Source organism: Lupinus angustifolius, chromosome LG20 (assembly GCF_001865875.1).
Source record: "Lupinus angustifolius cultivar Tanjil chromosome LG20, LupAngTanjil_v1.0, whole genome shotgun sequence".
Classification (NCBI taxonomy): domain Eukaryota; kingdom Viridiplantae; phylum Streptophyta; class Magnoliopsida; order Fabales; family Fabaceae; genus Lupinus; species Lupinus angustifolius.
In genome coordinates, this window is record NC_032028.1 from 514003 (window position 1) to 535173 (window position 21171).

General features: G+C 32.7%; 3 protein-coding genes and 1 non-coding gene across 5 annotated transcripts; all 4 read left to right on the plus strand.

The window, feature by feature from the left end:
* TRNAY-GUA lies at window positions 3678-3765 on the plus strand. Its single transcript is given in 2 exon segments — window positions 3678-3714; window positions 3730-3765. It is a non-coding gene; the product is annotated as a tRNA-Tyr (tRNA).
* LOC109335960 (60S ribosomal protein L3-1-like) lies at window positions 4086-6844 on the plus strand. Its single transcript, XM_019572242.1, has 5 exons — window positions 4086-4212; window positions 4366-4476; window positions 4991-5295; window positions 5888-6297; window positions 6379-6844. Exons 1-5 carry the CDS (start codon window positions 4128-4130, stop codon window positions 6635-6637), a joined length of 1170 nt encoding a protein of 389 aa, XP_019427787.1. The 5' UTR covers window positions 4086-4127; the 3' UTR covers window positions 6638-6844.
* Window positions 9948-14680, plus strand: LOC109335382 (polypyrimidine tract-binding protein homolog 3-like). Its single transcript, XM_019571520.1, has 13 exons — window positions 9948-10031; window positions 10525-10596; window positions 11386-11457; window positions 11552-11628; window positions 12304-12382; window positions 12689-12812; window positions 13169-13233; window positions 13333-13382; window positions 13659-13700; window positions 13806-13857; window positions 13964-14003; window positions 14092-14105; window positions 14570-14680. Exons 2-13 carry the CDS (start codon window positions 10540-10542, stop codon window positions 14678-14680), a joined length of 783 nt encoding a protein of 260 aa, XP_019427065.1. The 5' UTR covers window positions 9948-10031; window positions 10525-10539.
* Window positions 12618-21054, plus strand: LOC109336768 (polypyrimidine tract-binding protein homolog 3-like). 2 transcript variants are annotated; one of them, XM_019573576.1, is made up of 16 exons: window positions 12618-12630; window positions 14586-14599; window positions 15113-15186; window positions 15976-16047; window positions 16142-16218; window positions 16894-16972; window positions 17279-17402; window positions 17759-17823; window positions 17923-17972; window positions 18249-18290; window positions 18396-18447; window positions 18554-18593; window positions 18682-18695; window positions 19160-19267; window positions 19347-19490; window positions 20461-21054. In XM_019573576.1, exons 3-16 carry the CDS (start codon window positions 15130-15132, stop codon window positions 20848-20850), a joined length of 1314 nt encoding a protein of 437 aa, XP_019429121.1. In that variant the 5' UTR covers window positions 12618-12630; window positions 14586-14599; window positions 15113-15129; the 3' UTR covers window positions 20851-21054. The 2 variants fall into 2 exon arrangements, with proteins under 2 accessions (XP_019429121.1, XP_019429120.1); XM_019573575.1 differs by lacking the exon at window positions 12618-12630 and having other exon boundaries at window positions 14577-14621; window positions 15115-15186.

Below are 21171 nucleotides of genomic sequence, written 5' to 3' on the forward strand. Positions count from 1 at the left end.
TATATTATAAATTGTTTTCAGCAGCAGCTAACTTGCACTAATGGTACAACTATACAACAGCAGCTAAGTTGAACTGATATTAAAATTACAGAAAAGCTATACTGATGTTAATAACAGCAGTTCCTATGAAGAGACCAAAATGACTTCTACTTATTCTCTTAGAGGACTTAGCAATCAAAAGCAGCATTATTATGGTTTGTGACCATTACGTGGTAATTTTACTGATATAGGAGAGGCATGAGTTATGGTTAGCATGCTTGCTAAAAATGGCACTGAACTTATATTATAAAAACAGGTCTTTGTAACAGAGAAATTCACACAAATAAGAAATGGCTTCTGCTTCTTCAACCTCAATGACAGTGCAATGTGTTAACTGTGGTTCCCCCTTCTCTACACCTGATGATCTTGGCCAACACTTAGAAATGAAACACTGACAAATGATAATCATTTGTGAGTACTGCCAGAATCGATTCACTAATCATAACTCCATGCTGCAACATCATGTTGATTTTGCTTCAAGTGAGGTTTCTTAATCATTTGTTTTTATACTATAACATTTTAATACACTTTGTTTCTTGTTTTCTCTCCCTACATTAGACCCCCCACAAGAGTCCAAAAGAAGGGGAAGCAACATCCACCACAGAAGAAGAAGGAGAATGAAGAACAAATAACTATGATTTCTTACTATTAGTTAAGTTGGTATTGTAACTCAACTTATTTATTTACTTTAAGGTATTATAATAAAGAAGTTTGTAATTAAGTTCTATTTATATATATCCAAATTGGAAGTTTTACATTCTTCTGTGTAACATTTATTTTGGGTTACAATTTACCCTTATTGAAAACTATCTCTACCTTTTGATGTTGTATGAGAGTAAGAATTATAATATCATACTACATCTATTGAAGTTTTTAAGAAAAAATGAGTATCAAATGTAAGGGCCACATAATATCGTGTGAAAACTACCCGATTACCTTTTTATATTTTTATTTTTTTAATGTGCAAACCTTTCACTTCCCAAGCAACTTTGCCATGTAATTTTGTATGTTAAATATCAATAATGAGTAAGTTAGTAATATAATATTTTCTTAAAGACGGGGTATGTTAAATATCAATAATGGGTAAGAGGGTAATTCTGATATGTGCATAAACATTTTTTGCTTGTATACAAATGCGTGAAGTAATATTAAAAACTCGCAACTCTTGAGCTGTTTAGTAACCGGTAGGTATAGTCATGAACTTCATTACATTATTATTAACATCAAAAACTCAAATATTGGCTAGAGCCTAGAGCAAACAACATGACCATCTTAAATGAGAATCGCCATATATCTAAATTGTAGAAACAAGAACATAATGGAAACTTAATTTTAGGAATTACTACTTTATTATCAAATGGAGGCTTTGACTAGTAGATTGCATTCATAACGGCTTCATAGACATACGCATAAATTAAGGACCTTATAAATAAAATGTCTGGTTAAAAGGAATCTTAAATGATTCCTTATTATGATAAGAGAACCAAATCAGTGTGAATTTATAAAGAAGGTGAAGTATGAGTAGAGAGAAAGAAGTAGGAAATACAGTGAATTTTAAGAGTTATTTAATATGAGGAAGAAAAAAATATTAAATCTTATCATAAATTAAACTGACATTGAAAAATCAATTAAAACATATCACAAATTCATAGTTAAAAAACATTTTTGTTAAGATAATTTGTTATATGAATTTAGGTTCCTGTTTCAATTTTTTATAGTTTCATCAAAATTGGTCTTAAATTTGTATAGAAAACAAACAGAAAATATTGTGTACAACTAAAGTTAGGTTTTAAATACTGACATTGAATAAAATATGAGAGTGATGAATGTGGATGTCCAAAAAAATGAATAATCAACTTTTAATTTGTGCTCTTAAAAAAACTAAGAATTAAACTAAGGTTCTCTCCTAAAATGTAATATAACGAACATGGAAAAGAGAGCCAAATATGAGTAAACTAAGAATTAAACTGCACATACACCGCACATGCATTGTACATGCACTGCACATGCAATGCACGTATACTACACGTACACTACACAACATTTTGTTCATTTAGTTTGTGCTCTTAAAATAAGATTTATAGTGCCTTCCTCGAGGTTCAACATACCTATGTCATGACCACCCATTTGTTCCCTATAATGATGTTCCAAATTGTTATCAGTATAATAAATTTTATTTCTTTGACCATATGGAAGAGTGTGATTGGTCATCCAAGTAGATGAGTTAAGTCCAATAAATATTGCACTATTCTCCAACTTAAAAAGTTTTGACCATTGCTTCATATTAACACTGCTTATTCTATAGATATCAAATTTGGTGGAATTATAACATGATGGTGCATGTTCTTAAGGGCACCCTATCAACACTCCTTGCAACCATTACTAGGTCACCTTCAGGGCACCCTATCAAATAGGCTTCATTGTAGTGAGGATATCTATTTGAGTTGAAATGGGGAGGCGGTGGAATATTTCTACTATATGCAATTGGTATTCCTCCTTTTTTGATGTGATATTCAAATAATTGGCCCTTGAAATCAATTGCATAAATTTTTCCTTCATGAAATATAGCATCTTTGTAATCATAGCTATCTTCAGTTTCTACTGATTTTGGAATGTCAATCCACTTAGTGTCATCTCGTCTACAAAAAGCCAATCTACTATGACTCGAAAATATAACAATGGCCATGAAGTCTTGGTGGTTATCGTCAGGGGGAGAAGATAGTATAACCTTTTGAACTTGGAAACTCTTTTGCATGTGAATTCTACTAATGGAGTAAATATCATCATAACCAAATTCTTATAGCAAATATTCATTGTCTATCTCATCATGATGATAGCTAACCACATTTGGAAGAGTAGAGAGATGAGGAAGGAAGAAATGTACCTTAGGGTTCAGTGGTTTTATCATTCGCAATGTATCATCTATACCCACACAAATTAACCATCCATAAGATGAGCCACGTATTTTGGTGCCACACAACTCGGGCAATCTTATGTGATAAATCTTCCTATGTGCAAGATAAGTCTCAAGAGTGTTGTCCTCACTGAAAGGAAGGACCAAAGATGGAACCTTGGGTAATGTCATCTTCCATTCTCTACATACACTACGAGCTTGAATATAGTCATTATAAGAGTAATTAAGCTTCATAGCTATTTCATTCAATAAATCATGATCAAGCTGTGCCCATCTACCATTCTTCACTTTATCCACGCCTTCAACCATGTTCTTCAAATTATGTATATTAAATTTTTTTGATTAAAAAAATGTCTGACATTTTAAAAAAGTTATAATTTTTTTAATACAGTCCAATAATTATAATTTTATATAAAAAAAGAATTTTTATAAACAAAATGTAATAATTTTTTATTAATTGTCAAAATTTGATTGGTTTAAGATGGAGACACTCTGGGAAATAGTAGATACATTTTTATCATGATAGAATCTGCTATCCCATAATCAATACCACTCTATGTGCCATAAGTTATAAATTATATATTTTTTCAATCAATTACAATATCATAATACATGTAGTGACACTAAATGTGAAACATCATATGTGCACTCGTCATTATCATCCAGCCCTTAGTATAATATCTTCAACAGTACTTAGTTATGAAGCTTATTGAAGTATAACCATCCGACCTTAGCTCAGTTGGTAGAGCGGAGGACTGTAGTGGTATAAGTCAGTAATCCTTAGGTCGCTGGTTCGAATCCGGCAGGTCGGAGTTTTTCTTTTTCTTATTTTTTTTTCTTCCTATCATTATTAGGGTTTCACTACAAAAATAATATTAGAAGGCCCATAATGATTTTACAAGGCCCATCTTAAAATGAGAAAAGATTGGGCCTATAAAATCAAAATTATATAAAGAACAAAGTAGTTAGGGTTTTACACTCATTGCCTCTGAGCTTCGCATTTCATTAGCCGCATCACCATCTTCAGGTTCTTCCTTGTTCTCATCTCTGTTTATAAGTTTCACTGTTCATTAATCATGTGTTATTGATTCATCTCAATTGAACACTTATCTTTCTCATTTTCAATTATTAGGGATTTGGTGATTTATTTTATTATTGGTTTCGTAGCGGAAGAATGTCTCACAGGAAGTTCGAACACCCAAGGCACGGTTCTCTTGGATTTCTTCCAAGGAAGCGTGCTGCTCGTCACAGAGGAAAAGGTATATTTTTGAATTCTTATTTATCTGGTTTTTGATTTTTGAATTCTTATTTATCTGGTTTTTGATTTTTGAATTTGCAAAATTATTTGATGATATCGAGGTTGTTATGCAATAAGTGTTTTGCTTAAGTATTTTTAAATTCTCATGTTGCAGTGAAGGCATTCCCCAAGGATGATCAAACTAAGTCACCTAAGCTTACTGCTTTCTTGGGTTACAAGGCGGGTATGACTCACATTGTTCGAGAGGTCGAGAAACCTGGATCGAGTAAGTTTCGTTGTCATTTTAATTTTTTTATCTTGTTAATTGAAATAGATGTGGTTTCCTTTTCAATATATTGTTTTGTATGTTGGGTTGTGAAAGAGTGGCATGTAATTTAAATAACTATTTAGCTATTGTCTATCATCAGCCGGAACAATCGTTTAATAATCTATTTGCTTCTCGATAATCCATAGGAAATGATTTGTTTTTTGGTTTGGTTTCCTTATTGTTTGCTCTTACCATTGAAATAATTTATGAATTTTGTGTATAAATTGATGTTTTTTGTGATAGTGTTTTCTCATGTAAAAAGAGGTGGACTCTAGTTCATGACCTACTTTTTATTTCTGGAGTTGCGCCACACCGTTTATGGTCTTTTGGCATTCATAAAATGAACCTAATAATGACAGTGTTGTTCTGTTCGTTTGCGTATAATTAAACTACATGTATGTGTTCTGATTCAGATGTATACTAGTATGTTGACCTCTGTATTCTAATTCTTTATTATGTTTTTTAATGTCAGAGCTTCACAAGAAGGAGACTTGTGAGCCTGTTACAATTATTGAGACCCCTCCAATGGTTGTTGTTGGGGTTGTTGGTTACGTGAAAACTCCACGTGGTCTGCGAACATTAAACACTGTGTGGGCTCAGCATTTGAGTGAGGAAATTAAGCGTAGGTTCTACAAGAACTGGTCTAAGTCCAAGAAGAAGGCCTTTACCAAATACTCGAAGCAGTATGAATCTGAAGATGGGAAGAAAAATATTGAGGCACAACTTGAGAAAATCAAGAAATATGCCACTGTTGTCCGTGTTTTGGCTCACACTCAGGTACTTACACTGTGTAAAACTGTTTGCATTGTTTATTTAATTTCCCTCGTTTAATTACTCTATATACGCACTCTTAATACTATATGTTTATGGTAAACTCAAGTGTTTGTACCTGTGTGTGATGAGAATGATGAAATTACTGTGCTAACGCAGCAACCAGAATTTGGTGCAATGAGCGGCACTTCCACACGAGATTTCTGACTCCCTTTTGTCTTAATTTGTGTGATTTCATTTAGTTGCCAGTTTGTTTTTGAGAAAATAAAGAATGATGAAATTACTGTGCTAACGCAGCAACCATAATTTGGTGCAATGAGCGGCACTTCCACACGAGATTTCTGACTCCCGTTTGTGTTAATTTGTGTGATTTCATTTAGTTGCCAGTTTGTTCTTGTTGTTATTTACCACAACCAATGTTTTTTGTAGTGTATATGTAATATTATTTTTATATCTACGCTAAATTTTATGTTATTCTTTTCATATCTATGCCAAATTTTATTTGTGGTCCGAAGTTAAAAAGTCATGGCTTATTTTCATGTCTTATCTTCGAGATATATGTCTAACATATTAGTCTGGGTTTGCCTTTGTCTGACAGATCAGGAAATTGAAGGGGTTGAAGCAGAAGAAGGCCCATATCATGGAGATTCAGGTTAACGGTGGAACTATTCCACAGAAGGTGGACTTTGCATACAGTTTCTTTGAGAAACAGGTTCCCATCGATGCTGTGTTCCAGAAGGATGAGATGATTGACCTCATTGGAGTGACCAAAGGTAAGGGTTATGAAGGTGTGGTCACCCGTTGGGGTGTTACCCGTCTTCCCCGCAAGACTCACAGGGGTTTGAGGAAGGTGGCTTGTATTGGTGCCTGGCATCCTGCTAGAGTTTCCTTTACTGTTGCTAGGGCTGGTCAGAATGGATACCACCACAGAACTGAGTTGAACAAGAAGATTTACAGGCTTGGAAAAGCAGGACAAGAGTCTCACGAGGCTGTTACCGATTTCGATAGGTGAGTGACTTGCTAATGTATTATGGTCGCTCTATTTTTGTTATCTTTTTCTATCTGATCAAAGTTGCTTCTTCGTTGCAGGACCGAGAAAGACATCACACCAATGGGTGGGTTCCCTCATTATGGTATTGTGAAGGACGATTATCTGATGGTGAAGGGCGGCTGTGTTGGTCCTAAGAAAAGGGTTATTACATTGCGCCAATCCTTGCTTAAACAGACTTCGCGTCTTGCACTTGAGGATATCAAGCTCAAGTTTATTGACACATCTTCGAAGTTTGGGCATGGTCGTTTCCAGACAACAGAAGAGAAGCAAAAGTTCTTTGGACGCCTCAAAGCATAGTTATGCTAATTGCCTGAAGAAATGCTTTCAACTTATTAATGTTATATTTGGTTACCATCTTTTAAAGCTTCCTAGTGTTTTCATTTGAAACTCATGGATATTTTGGTTAGTTGAGTTTTTTTACATGTTGCTCGAACCTTTCATTTTCAAGGAGATTGAGTTGTACTCAAAAGTACTTCAAATTTTGTTTATTTATATGGCTTTGGAAAATTTAATATGATTGACGATGATATTAAAGCATGTTTAGAGATTCAGCAACCTTTTGATTTTTAAGGGCTTAAATGTGGTTAATAGAATACTGTTATATATAAAATAAAATAATGATCTAATAATCAAATATAAAATAAAAATAGGACTTATAATTTTTATTGCTATTAACTAAATGTTCATTTATTAACTTCTTTAATAGTTAAAAGAATAATTAGGAAATTAAAATAGTTTATGGGGACTTTATAGCAAAAGAAAATTTTGATCGATAGATCGGAAGGCTTTATCTTAGTTACTGATTATTACAACTTTTATGAAGCATCAACATTGGCTTTTATTTTGTTTTCATATTGAGATGAGTGATTTAATGACACTGATTTTTAACATAAATTCATTTTAAAAAGTGTTAAATTCTTGTGTTTTTCTATGTAATTTCATTTCTTATTGTATATTTTGTACACTTTGTCAAGTAGTCTCAGTCTTACTAAAACAAAAACCAAATCATGATTATTAACAAAGAGTATATAAATAGAAAAGTAAATCTAATAACCTTACTCCTTATTTATATATTATGGAGAAATTTTTTTCACTTTTGCATCTATAAATTTTCCATTAATTTTCAAATAATTCCTACATGATAAAACAATTTATGTTTGGTTAATAAAGAGTAAAAAAAATGAAACGTGAATAACTTTACCTTGTTTATAGATGTTGATTCCAGTTGGGAATCCATAAATCTTCCACGTAATGTTTAGGTAAGAAATATTATGACATCAACTTGAATTATATATTTTTAAAGTGTAAATTGGCTTCTTCATCTTTGGAAAGGAATCTATAGGAGTAATATCCAATTAATAACTTTCATTTTTTCTGGTTGGGTATAAAGTGTGGTCAATAGGAGCCAACACAAATCATATATGGGTAAAATTTTCTCATTTTTGCATGTGAAATCCATATAATTATTTCCACCCCATAAATAAAATCAACGATGATAATTTTACCTTACTTATAGATAGTGGATGGAATTTTCCCCCACTTTCACATCTATAAAATTTTCATATGTTATAATAAGCAATAAATATTGAATAATACTCACATGGCATAAGTATATTTAAGAAATATCATTACACTAACAATTATAATTTTATCATTCTTGGATAAAAACCTAGAGAGTAATATGGGACTAACATATATGAGTAAGTTTTGTCATTGAAGTGTGGATACCAAATCATAAATAAAACTAAATTACAATCCTTGGATGGGGATAATATTACCATGTACCTTATATAATAGATTGTAGTTTTTCACTAAGTTAATAAACTTGTAGAGTTATTTAATGAAAAAAACAAAAGGGGTTGATAATTTTTTAAAATGATTTTATTTCAAAAAAAACCAAATCGTCATCATTTAATAATTTGCATGTAAATAAATTAATTGAAATTTATAGATAGATATGGTGGAGATTTTTCTCTCTTTTGCCTCCATAGTTTTTCTATGTGAATCTGAAATGATTACTCCAAAACCTTTAAGCCCAATAACGTTTGATTAACAAAGAATGAATAAACAACAAAATTCAAATGGTAATCTTTACCCTAATTTAGATGTGATAAAGATTTTTTCCACTTGTACTTTCATAAAATTTTCTGTGCACATATTAAATAATTAATACTGCCCTATGAAAATATTAAGAACTATTAATACATTAACAATAGTGTAATATTTGTAAACTGCCTTGCCATGTTGGAAAGATGTATATGGGTATTTTTCTATTAGCATATTTTATTTTATTTGGTTCGTGTAAATTCTAGCTATTAGGAGTCAACCCAAATTGCAATTGATATTTGATAGTTGTATAAATGTATTCTTGCACCGGAGACAATTCTGTCTGAGCTGAGAACATCCACAAGTATGTGGGTAGTATCAGGTATGTGAGGCTAACTCTCCTATTGGGTATTTTTTCCACCCACAAAACTTGAACTTAAGACCATATTTAAGGATAATAAAACATGTACACTTGAATAACACATGAGAGTCGATAGTAATAGATGATTAACTCCAACCAAAAAAGTTGATATTAAGAATACATTGATATTAAAATCAAACTCATCTTTTATTAGGTTCATGATAATAAAAACATAATTTATTAAAAAATAAAAGATAAAATTAAACATTAATTATCATGAACTTTTTGTTATGAATGCAAAGTTAAGGGTAGAATGTATCTTTCTAACGTTATAATCCCTTTCATTATCTTAATAATAAAATAAAGAGAATAAAATATCTCATAGTATAAGGAGATAAATTATCTCATATTGCCAGTAAAATCATGACATGAGCCATGTTTCATTATTTTTTATAAAGATATTTTTAAAACAAAACAAAATAATACACATGTCATATTTTTACTGACTGAAGGAGATAAGTTATCTTCTGATACGAGGAGATACATTATTCCTTAAAATAAATCTAAATAAACATTAGATTATACACTAATCATATAAATTCTTTTAATGTATAAACCAATTGGGTGAATAGTGCAATATTTATATACTACAACATAAACATTTATATATACTTAATATATTATTTATTATTCAGTTTTTGAAAAATTGATAATAATTAATGATAGATAATACAATTCCAACATATAAAATGAGATTAAAATTTACGTTAATGTAAATTTTGTTACATCATCAACATATCATCCACCTTAAATTTATGTTACTTTTGTTCAAGAGTCAATAATAATAAATATATGAATGATGACAATATAAAAAATATTCACACTACTAATGTAAAGATATTGAATCCATATAAAATTTATACCATGTTGCATTTTTCTCATTTTTGTGTGTGAGTGTAACCGGATTCACATTATTGATTTGTTGATGTTATAATTTGCGCGTGGAAAGTGTAGGCATAAGAGCATGAATAGTGTAGGAGCCAACTCAAAGAAGAGTTGGATAATGTGGGGCAATGGGGCACTGTGGCGTTGGGTTACTCAAACCTCAAAACCAGACAAAATCTTCAAACTAGATTCCTTTTTTTTTATTATTAAAATTAATGTAACTTCCTTAAACACACATTTTTAACATACATTGCTCGTGCATGACACCCATTCTCACCTCACTCCTCATATCTAACTCTCCTCTCTCTCTCTCTCTCTCTCTCTCTCTCTCTCTCCCAGGCATGTATTCTCCTTTTCTTCTTCTTCCAATTTTGATCACTTTTGAAGCTGGAATTTGAAAGATACCCTTTTTCTATCTTTTGTTATTTCGTTCCTTTCTATAGTCCCTGCGTTCACTTCTCCATTTGGGCATGCATATTTCATTCGAGTATCAAATAAAAATTTGATTTTTCTTCTTCTTCTTTCGCTATTTTCTATTACTCTGTCAAAGCCCCACGATCGGTTTTTGCAATGTGATTTAGTGCATTTGTGTTTGCAAAATATAAAATAAAATTGTAAGTGATGGTTCTCATTTTGTTTTTTGAAATTGAGTTTCAGTAAGCATTTTCAAGCATGGGTGACGTGAATTTCTACTTCAATTGCTATTTTTTTTAGATTGATTGAAAGTGGAGAATTGATTGAGTTTGATGCTATAAATTGGACTAGAAAAGAAGAGAGAAAAAAAAGAACTTGAAGTGATTGAATATGATTTTTTTCTCTCCACTTTTTACAGGTTAATTAATTCACAATGGCTGAACCTTCCAAGGTCATTCATATTCGAAATGTGGGGCAGGAAATATCTGAAGTACTCTCTCTCTCTCTCTCTCCCTCTCCCTCTCTCTCTCTTGTTGGATGTCTGTATTGTTTGTATTTGCCAATTGTTTTGATAAGAGGTTCATGTCATGCTATAATATGACTCAATTGCTTAACTGCTTTAACTTTGTTTCGAAGTAACCAGAACTAGATAATGGCCAGAATGGTGAATAAAAGAGGTGGTAACTAAGGTGTTAGGTTCATAATATTTTTGAGAAAAAAATAGTTGTCACTGCTCCAAAATGATAATATGTGAGGAAGTAGGTGTTTGACAATAATATAAACTATTTCCTACAACTGTTTTTAGGTGAAAAAAGAGTGATTTTTTTTTGACATTGAGGCTGTCTGATAATCTGATGATCAGATTATTTTCCAATCTGAATGAATCAAACCCTACATAATATCAAAAAATAACTTGTTTATAAACATCTTGAAATTTTTTCTCTGTTTTTATTTTTATTGTTCATTGATTCCAAACAAGGCGAGAGTCTTGTACATTGGGTCGCCCTTTTGTTGATTGATTCCAAACATCTTTTGTTTGCTCTGATGTGTGTCCTTAAACTAGATTGTATCTAAAATGATTCCTGATGATCAAGGGTAAATAAAGATTATTCCGTGTCCATTGTATAAGTTGAAATGAGTACTTGAGTTCATAATTTCTTATATTTCTATATGCTGTTTGCTTCACAAGTATAGGTTATTTTTTCATCAAACTGTTGTTCGAGCTCTTAGTTTCCGAAAAATCTTGAAAGATTTATAATTTCTGCTTCCTTTATTGCAGGCTGATTTGCTCCAGCTATTTCAGTCTTTTGGAGTCATAACGAAGCTAGTAATGCTGCGAGCAAAAAACCAGGTTTTGTTTTTCATGCCTTTGAATAAGACTTTCTGTTCTCCTTGGATTCTTCATTTTGTCATTTTTTAATTTGTACATTGTATGATGTTTTCAGGCTCTTATCCAAATGCAAGATATTGCTACTGCAGTTAGTGCTTTACAATTTTATGAAAATATTCAGCCAAACATAAGGTAATCGATAGCTTCTTTAGTTTTGTCATTCATAACTGTGTTTGGTTGGTGTGACTATTGTTTTGATAACTGGATTTTTGTTGTCATATTCAGAGATTTGTAATGCTTTATTTCCTCGCATCTAAGAAGCTTGGATACTTAGTATAACACATGGATTTTTTGAAATTCAAGATAGATGCGTTAACAGAAATGTATGAAAGCATATATTTTGTATAGATGCAGAATATTTGTAATGAGGCATTGATCAATTATCATTAATACAGAACCATGATGATTAGAATTTACGAAAGATATTTGTGATCATAACATAAAAGCACAGTTACTGCCCATATCATAGTTTATTTTTTCCCAATGTCGAAATGTCAACAAGAGCATATTCAGTACAATTCAGAAGTACTCTCACCTCTATACAGTAGCCTACAATTTAAAAGCATCTTTACTAAATTAATGTCTAATGCTATGATTAGTTCAAATAAAAAAGGTGTTGTATATCCGAGTAACACATTTAGAAAAGGTCAAATGTATTTGAGCCATACCTTGTCGTATTTGAAACATATCAATATATTCTCATTGATTCATAGATTTGCATCCCTTTTTGTAGTAGCTTGGCTTCATAGTTTCACATTGATGTTGAGATTTAGTTGATAATCTAATTCTCTTATTCTTTTATTCTAGGGGAAGGAATGTCTATATCCAGTTTTCCTCACATCAGGATCTAGCACCAACCGATCAAAATCAAGGACGAGGAGACGAGGTTGGCATTTTTTTTGTTCATATTTTTTAATTGGATTGTGTGTTCTTCATGTTGTTGATGGCTCAATAAAGCAGAATGAAATTATGGGCCCCATTTTGGGTATTGTACCTTTAATTGTGCACTAGCTATTTTCACCATGCATCCTTTTATTGTTGTATCAGATTGTTCTTATTCAGTGAGTTCAGTTTGTTATGTTCAATAGTTTTTTTTAATCTTTATCATTTACTTCTCTATTCATTCTCCTTTCTCTTTGTCTCTTCTCTTTCTTAATGTTGTTCTGCGGCCGGGAACTGTCTGGATGCGCAGCCAAACCGAATTCTCTTAGTTACAATTCATCATGTGCTATATCCTATGACAGTGGACGTGATGCATCGAGTATTTTCTACCCATGGATCTGTAGAGAAGATTGTAACATTTCACAAGTCAGCTGGTCAGCTCTCTCAGATAACTTCTTTCTTTCCTGATTATTTTTTTAACCTTTTGGATCAAGGACATATACTTTTCATGCAATAATCATTTTGAAATATACAATTTGCTTCTTGTTTTGTATCTAAATAACAAAACCTTTTACTACAAGTTTTGTTTTTCTGAAAGAACCCAATCATGTCGATTGATCCATGTATTTGACTCGCATAGTAGGAGAAGACTTTGTTATTGTTCTATGTGTCTTTGCCCTTTTATTACAGTTGAGGTCTACAATCGCATTTTTTACGAACATAAAATTATCATCATATTGGATTTCTACTTTCTACTTGTTGTTTAGTTATGTATTTACAAACTGTGTAGGCTGCCAGGCTCTCATACAGTATCAATCACGTCAGAGTGCTGTTACTGCAAAAAACGCACTTCAGGTTCTTTAACATTTCCTTTCAGCTTGGCGCTTTAGTTGGCTTGGGTTGTTAATTCTGATATTGCTTGTGAACGATGATTGAAATTTTGGAAATTTCTAGGGACGCAATGTTTATGATGGTTGCTGTCAGCTGGACATTCAGTTCTCAAAGTAGGTTAAATTTATCTAAACGATATCATTGTATATTTTTATTTATGCTTGTGTGAGTCTGTTTTTCCCCAACCTTATATATTTTCCTTTTATTTCTCTTCATTTTTATTTATTGCATTTTATTATATGGATATCCAATGGGGTGAGCCTCAACGCAACAATAAGGTTGTTGCTTAATGACCAATAGGCCATAGGTTCAAATCCTGTAAATAGTCTTTCCGTTTGTGGGCGTAAGGCTCTGTATATCTAATGATATCTAATTCATCTTAATTGCAGCCTCGATGACTTACAAGTGAACTACAATACCGACCGTACCAGGTGATTCATTCAGTTATTGTCTTTCTGTTTTTGTTCACTTTCTTAATCTCTTTTTTAACATGTTATTACATTGTTGCTGACTTTACTCATCCTCACCTTTCACAGGGACTTCACGAACCCCGATCTTCCTACTGAGCAGAAAGGAAGATCTTCACAAGTATGTTCTGTTTGATTATTATGTATCTACTTATGAATCAAATCTTATTATTGATCTTTGTTAAGTCTGTTGTAATATTTCCCCCCCTTAATCTCCTGTCAAACAGCCGGATGCAGGAAACATGTATGGGTCTGCGGCCAGGACAGGTACTTAAATTTGTTTTAAACTGCTTTGGCTTATTTGTCATATTGCGTTCTTTAAAGTGCACTGACGTTTGTCCATTCCCCCTTTCAGTTGGACTTTCGCACGTGAGTATATTTTGTATCAAGTTGGAGTCCCATCTGAGCTTATTGTTGAACACATGAGGAAGTTGCTTTTATTTTTATATCTTACGAAAGTGTTGATCTCTTCTTTTACTTATCCTTTTGAAATATGAATGTACAGAACATCAGGTTTGTATGATTGTAAACCATCAATTTATAGGAGTTTTTGTTCATCTCCTGCAAAAGAACTCAATGATAAGGCCTTATTTCTTAATTTGATTTTGTTTTTCAAATTGGGGTGTGTTTGGGAGAGGCGGGAGTGAGTTCGTTGGATTTTTGGTTCTTGAACTTTGAGATTATCTTCGATTTTGAGATAAATGACATGGTAATATGTATTACTATGATGTTTTCAGTAAGCCAACTGCAGACATGCATGCAAATGAGTTGCTTTTTCGTTTTCGTTTTGCTGTTTACATATTTATGCTATTTATTTATTTATTGAATTGTAGGCGGCCAATGCTGAACTCTCTCTCTCTCTCTCTCTCTCTCTCTCTCTCCCAGGCATGTATTCTCCTTTTCTTCTTCTTCCAATTTTGATCACTTTTGAAGCTGGAATTTGAAAGATACCCTTTTTCTATCTTTTGTTATTTCGTTCCTTTCTATAGTCCCTGCGTTCACTTCTCCATTTGGGCATGCATATTTCATTCGAGTATCAAATAAAAATTTGATTTTTCTTCTTCTTCTTTCGCTATTTTCTATTACTCTGTCAAAGCCCCACGATCGGTTTTTGCAATGTGATTTAGTGCATTTGTGTTTGCAAAATATAAAATAAAATTGTAAGTGATGGTTCTCATTTTGTTTTTTGAAATTGAGTTTCAGTAAGCATTTTCAAGCATGGGTGACGTGAATTTCTACTTCAATTGCTATTTTTTTTAGATTGATTGAAAGTGGAGAATTGATTGAGTTTGATGCTATAAATTGGACTAGAAAAGAAGAGAGAAAAAAAAGAACTTGAAGTGATTGAATATGATTTTTTTCTCTCCACTTTTTACAGGTTAATTAATTCACAATGGCTGAACCTTCCAAGGTCATTCATATTCGAAATGTGGGGCAGGAAATATCTGAAGTACTCTCTCTCTCTCTCTCTCCCTCTCCCTCTCTCTCTCTTGTTGGATGTCTGTATTGTTTGTATTTGCCAATTGTTTTGATAAGAGGTTCATGTCATGCTATAATATGACTCAATTGCTTAACTGCTTTAACTTTGTTTCGAAGTAACCAGAACTAGATAATGGCCAGAATGGTGAATAAAAGAGGTGGTAACTAAGGTGTTAGGTTCATAATATTTTTGAGAAAAAAATAGTTGTCACTGCTCCAAAATGATAATATGTGAGGAAGTAGGTGTTTGACAATAATATAAACTATTTCCTACAACTGTTTTTAGGTGAAAAAAGAGTGATTTTTTTTTGACATTGAGGCTGTCTGATAATCTGATGATCAGATTATTTTCCAATCTGAATGAATCAAACCCTACATAATATCAAAAAATAACTTGTTTATAAACATCTTGAAATTTTTTCTCTGTTTTTATTTTTATTGTTCATTGATTCCAAACAAGGCGAGAGTCTTGTACATTGGGTCGCCCTTTTGTTGATTGATTCCAAACATCTTTTGTTTGCTCTGATGTGTGTCCTTAAACTAGATTGTATCTAAAATGATTCCTGATGATCAAGGGTAAATAAAGATTATTCCGTGTCCATTGTATAAGTTGAAATGAGTACTTGAGTTCATAATTTCTTATATTTCTATATGCTGTTTGCTTCACAAGTATAGGTTATTTTTTCATCAAACTGTTGTTCGAGCTCTTAGTTTCCGAAAAATCTTGAAAGATTTATAATTTCTGCTTCCTTTATTGCAGGCTGATTTGCTCCAGCTATTTCAGTCTTTTGGAGTCATAACGAAGCTAGTAATGCTGCGAGCAAAAAACCAGGTTTTGTTTTTCATGCCTTTGAATAAGACTTTCTGTTCTCCTTGGATTCTTCATTTTGTCATTTTTTAATTTGTACATTGTATGATGTTTTCAGGCTCTTATCCAAATGCAAGATATTGCTACTGCAGTTAGTGCTTTACAATTTTATGAAAATATTCAGCCAAACATAAGGTAATCGATAGCTTCTTTAGTTTTGTCATTCATAACTGTGTTTGGTTGGTGTGACTATTGTTTTGATAACTGGATTTTTGTTGTCATATTCAGAGATTTGTAATGCTTTATTTCCTCGCATCTAAGAAGCTTGGATACTTAGTATAACACATGGATTTTTTGAAATTCAAGATAGATGCGTTAACAGAAATGTATGAAAGCATATATTTTGTATAGATGCAGAATATTTGTAATGAGGCATTGATCAATTATCATTAATACAGAACCATGATGATTAGAATTTACGAAAGATATTTGTGATCATAACATAAAAGCACAGTTACTGCCCATATCATAGTTTATTTTTTCCCAATGTCGAAATGTCAACAAGAGCATATTCAGTACAATTCAGAAGTACTCTCACCTCTATACAGTAGCCTACAATTTAAAAGCATCTTTACTAAATTAATGTCTAATGCTATGATTAGTTCAAATAAAAAAGGTGTTGTATATCCGAGTAACACATTTAGAAAAGGTCAAATGTATTTGAGCCATACCTTGTCGTATTTGAAACATATCAATATATTCTCATTGATTCATAGATTTGCATCCCTTTTTGTAGTAGCTTGGCTTCATAGTTTCACATTGATGTTGAGATTTAGTTGATAATCTAATTCTCTTATTCTTTTATTCTAGGGGAAGGAATGTCTATATCCAGTTTTCCTCACATCAGGATCTAGCACCAACCGATCAAAATCAAGGACGAGGAGACGAGGTTGGCATTTTTTTTGTTCATATTTTTTAATTGGATTGTGTGTTCTTCATGTTGTTGATGGCTCAATAAAGCAGAATGAAATTATGGGCCCCATTTTGGGTATTGTACCTTTAATTGTGCACTAGCTATTTTCACCATGCATCCTTTTATTGTTGTATCAGATTGTTCTTATTCAGTGAGTTCAGTTTGTTATGTTCAATAGTTTTTTTTAATCTTTATCATTTACTTCTCTATTCATTCTCCTTTCTCTTTGTCTCTTCTCTTTCTTAATGTTGTTCTGCGGCCGGGAACTGTCTGGATGCGCAGCCAAACCGAATTCTCTTAGTTACAATTCATCATGTGCTATATCCTATGACAGTGGACGTGATGCATCGAGTATTTTCTACCCATGGATCTGTAGAGAAGATTGTAACATTTCACAAGTCAGCTGGTCAGCTCTCTCAGATAACTTCTTTCTTTCCTGATTATTTTTTTAACCTTTTGGATCAAGGACATATACTTTTCATGCAATAATCATTTTGAAATATACAATTTGCTTCTTGTTTTGTATCTAAATAACAAAACCTTTTACTACAAGTTTTGTTTTTCTGAAAGAACCCAATCATGTCGATTGATCCATGTATTTGACTCGCATAGTAGGAGAAGACTTTGTTATTGTTCTATGTGTCTTTGCCCTTTTATTACAGTTGAGGTCTACAATCGCATTTTTTACGAACATAAAATTATCATCATATTGGATTTCTACTTTCTACTTGTTGTTTAGTTATGTATTTACAAACTGTGTAGGCTGCCAGGCTCTCATACAGTATCAATCACGTCAGAGTGCTGTTACTGCAAAAAACGCACTTCAGGTTCTTTAACATTTCCTTTCAGCTTGGCGCTTTAGTTGGCTTGGGTTGTTAATTCTGATATTGCTTGTGAACGATGATTGAAATTTTGGAAATTTCTAGGGACGCAATGTTTATGATGGTTGCTGTCAGCTGGACATTCAGTTCTCAAAGTAGGTTAAATTTATCTAAACGATATCATTGTATATTTTTATTTATGCTTGTGTGAGTCTGTTTTTCCCCAACCTTATATATTTTCCTTTTATTTCTCTTCATTTTTATTTATTGCATTTTATTATATGGATATCCAATGGGGTGAGCCTCAACGCAACAATAAGGTTGTTGCTTAATGACCAATAGGCCATAGGTTCAAATCCTGTAAATAGTCTTTCCGTTTGTGGGCGTAAGGCTCTGTATATCTAATGATATCTAATTCATCTTAATTGCAGCCTCGATGACTTACAAGTGAACTACAATACCGACCGTACCAGGTGATTCATTCAGTTATTGTCTTTCTGTTTTTGTTCACTTTCTTAATCTCTTTTTTAACATGTTATTACATTGTTGCTGACTTTACTCATCCTCACCTTTCACAGGGACTTCACGAACCCCGATCTTCCTACTGAGCAGAAAGGAAGATCTTCACAAGTATGTTCTGTTTGATTATTATGTATCTACTTATGAATCAAATCTTATTATTGATCTTTGTTAAGTCTGTTGTAATATTTCCCCCCCTTAATCTCCTGTCAAACAGCCGGATGCAGGAAACATGTATGGGTCTGCGGCCAGGACAGGTACTTAAATTTGTTTTAAACTGCTTTGGCTTATTTGTCATATTGCGTTCTTTAAAGTGCACTGACGTTTGTCCATTCCCCCTTTCAGTTGGACTTTCGCACGTGAGTATATTTTGTATCAAGTTGGAGTCCCATCTGAGCTTATTGTTGAACACATGAGGAAGTTGCTTTTATTTTTATATCTTACGAAAGTGTTGATCTCTTCTTTTACTTATCCTTTTGAAATATGAATGTACAGAACATCAGGTTTGTATGATTGTAAACCATCAATTTATAGGAGTTTTTGTTCATCTCCTGCAAAAGAACTCAATGATAAGGCCTTATTTCTTAATTTGATTTTGTTTTTCAAATTGGGGTGTGTTTGGGAGAGGCGGGAGTGAGTTCGTTGGATTTTTGGTTCTTGAACTTTGAGATTATCTTCGATTTTGAGATAAATGACATGGTAATATGTATTACTATGATGTTTTCAGTAAGCCAACTGCAGACATGCATGCAAATGAGTTGCTTTTTCGTTTTCGTTTTGCTGTTTACATATTTATGCTATTTATTTATTTATTGAATTGTAGGCGGCCAATGCTGAAGCCATTGCAGCTGCCTTCGGGGGAAATTTGCCTCCTGGAATAACTGGAGAAAATGACCGGTGTACAATTCTCGTCTCAAATCTGAATCCCGATGTAAGCACTTTGTCATGCTTTATCTAGAATTTTCAATCTCTCTCTGTCCTTATTTAACTTGAAATTTGTTTGTTTTCAGAGAATCGATGAGGATAAGCTGTTCAACTTGTTCTCCATATATGGGAACATTGTGAGAGTTAAACTTCTCTGGAGCAAACCAGATCATGCACTTGTCCAGATGGGAGACGGTTTCCAAGCTGAATTGGCAGTACACTTTCTGAAGGTTTGTTTCACACATACCTTGCTGCTATACTTGATCTTTGTGATATCTTTTACTAAAGGGAGAAGTTATCATTGTTTATATATTTTTTATAATTGTTCCTAGCTATGTATCATTTTGTATGTTATGTCAATACTTTTCATCGACAATATCCATGTTCGTTTGACAATTCGTCACAAATTTGCTTAGTTATCTGAACCATTTTAAAACAAACTGAAGAAAGTTTGATAAGACCATATTCACATTCAGTTTTTACTTATTTGGTTTCTGTTTTTTATTCAGTCTTGAATTTTTGGGTTTCCCATGAAAACTTATTTTAAGCATTCCGTTCATAACAAATTTACTTCAAAGTGTATGTTGTTTACTAAACCCTCACAATTGTGCATTTACACTACAAGAAAAAGGAAGTTTCTATCATATCTTCTGTCATTGTCTCTCAGGGTCCATGAATATCTTTTACCCAAGTTTTAAAATTAACTTCATTTATTGTTTGTTTTATTTTATTCAGTCATTTGTACATGGAACAAGACTGAACTTGAATGGTATATTTTATAAGGACCGGAAACTTATTTAATGTCTGTTTATTTTTAAGTTTTTTTTACTATAAAAGCATTGTGTCTGTAGCGTATTTATTGTTCATGTAATTTTATTGATTGATTGGTTTTTGCATGCATTGATTTGAATGACCAGTATTGGTCAATGATTTTGAGATGGTAACATTCGACATGTTTGGTGAAAAATCATAATTGTAATATAGAGAAGGGGTGAGAATGTTAATGTCAGAAAATTTGAATAAAGAACGTTGCGTAGTTTAGTTGATAGCTTCCGTTGGTTCAGTCCGAAAATAGAAGATTGTTAACTGCATTTTTTTCCTTCATTTTTCTATTCTGGCTTCGTAGCGAAGAGTTTTTGTTGGATCGTCCTCCTCTAGTTCTAAAGATTATCACTGAAACGTTTTTACTTTGGGATACAGGGAGCAATACTGTTTGGGAAGCGGTTAGAGGTGAACTACTCTAAGCATGCAACCATACTCCAAGGTGCTGACACTCATGAGTATGCCAATTCGAACCTGAATCGGTTCAATCACAATGCTGCAAAGAATTACCGATACTGCTGCTATCCAACTTGGATGATCCACTTGTCCAGTCTCCCTCAAGACATCACTGAAGAGGATATTGTGAGCTTGGTAGAGGACCATGGAGTCATCTTGAACTGCAAGGTATTTGAAATGAATGGGAAAAAGCAGGCTCTTGTTCAGTTCGAGACTGAGGAGCAGGCAACTGAAGCTCTTGTGTGCAAGCATGCCACCTCGATTTCGGGCTCAGTAGTCAGGATCTCCTTCTCTCAGCTACAGAACATATGAGATTTTTTTATGCACATGATGAACTTCTTTATTATCTTTTACTTTTACCTTTTCTTTCAATCATTTATCTTCTCATCTCCACCTTAGGTTAGTGGAGGTAGATTAATCTTGAAGAATAGAAAGGAGGAGAAGCAAATGAAGGATAATCTTTTTAAATTGTTATATATTGTGTTTTGAAATCCAGACTAAGGATAATTTTGCAGCATTGGTTCTCAATTTGTTCTATGTCTGTTTCAATCTTCAAGTTTATCCTTTTGTGAGTGTAATAGTCTTTATAGTAAATCTTGCACATGATAAGCTAGCATTGATGAAGTTAAATAG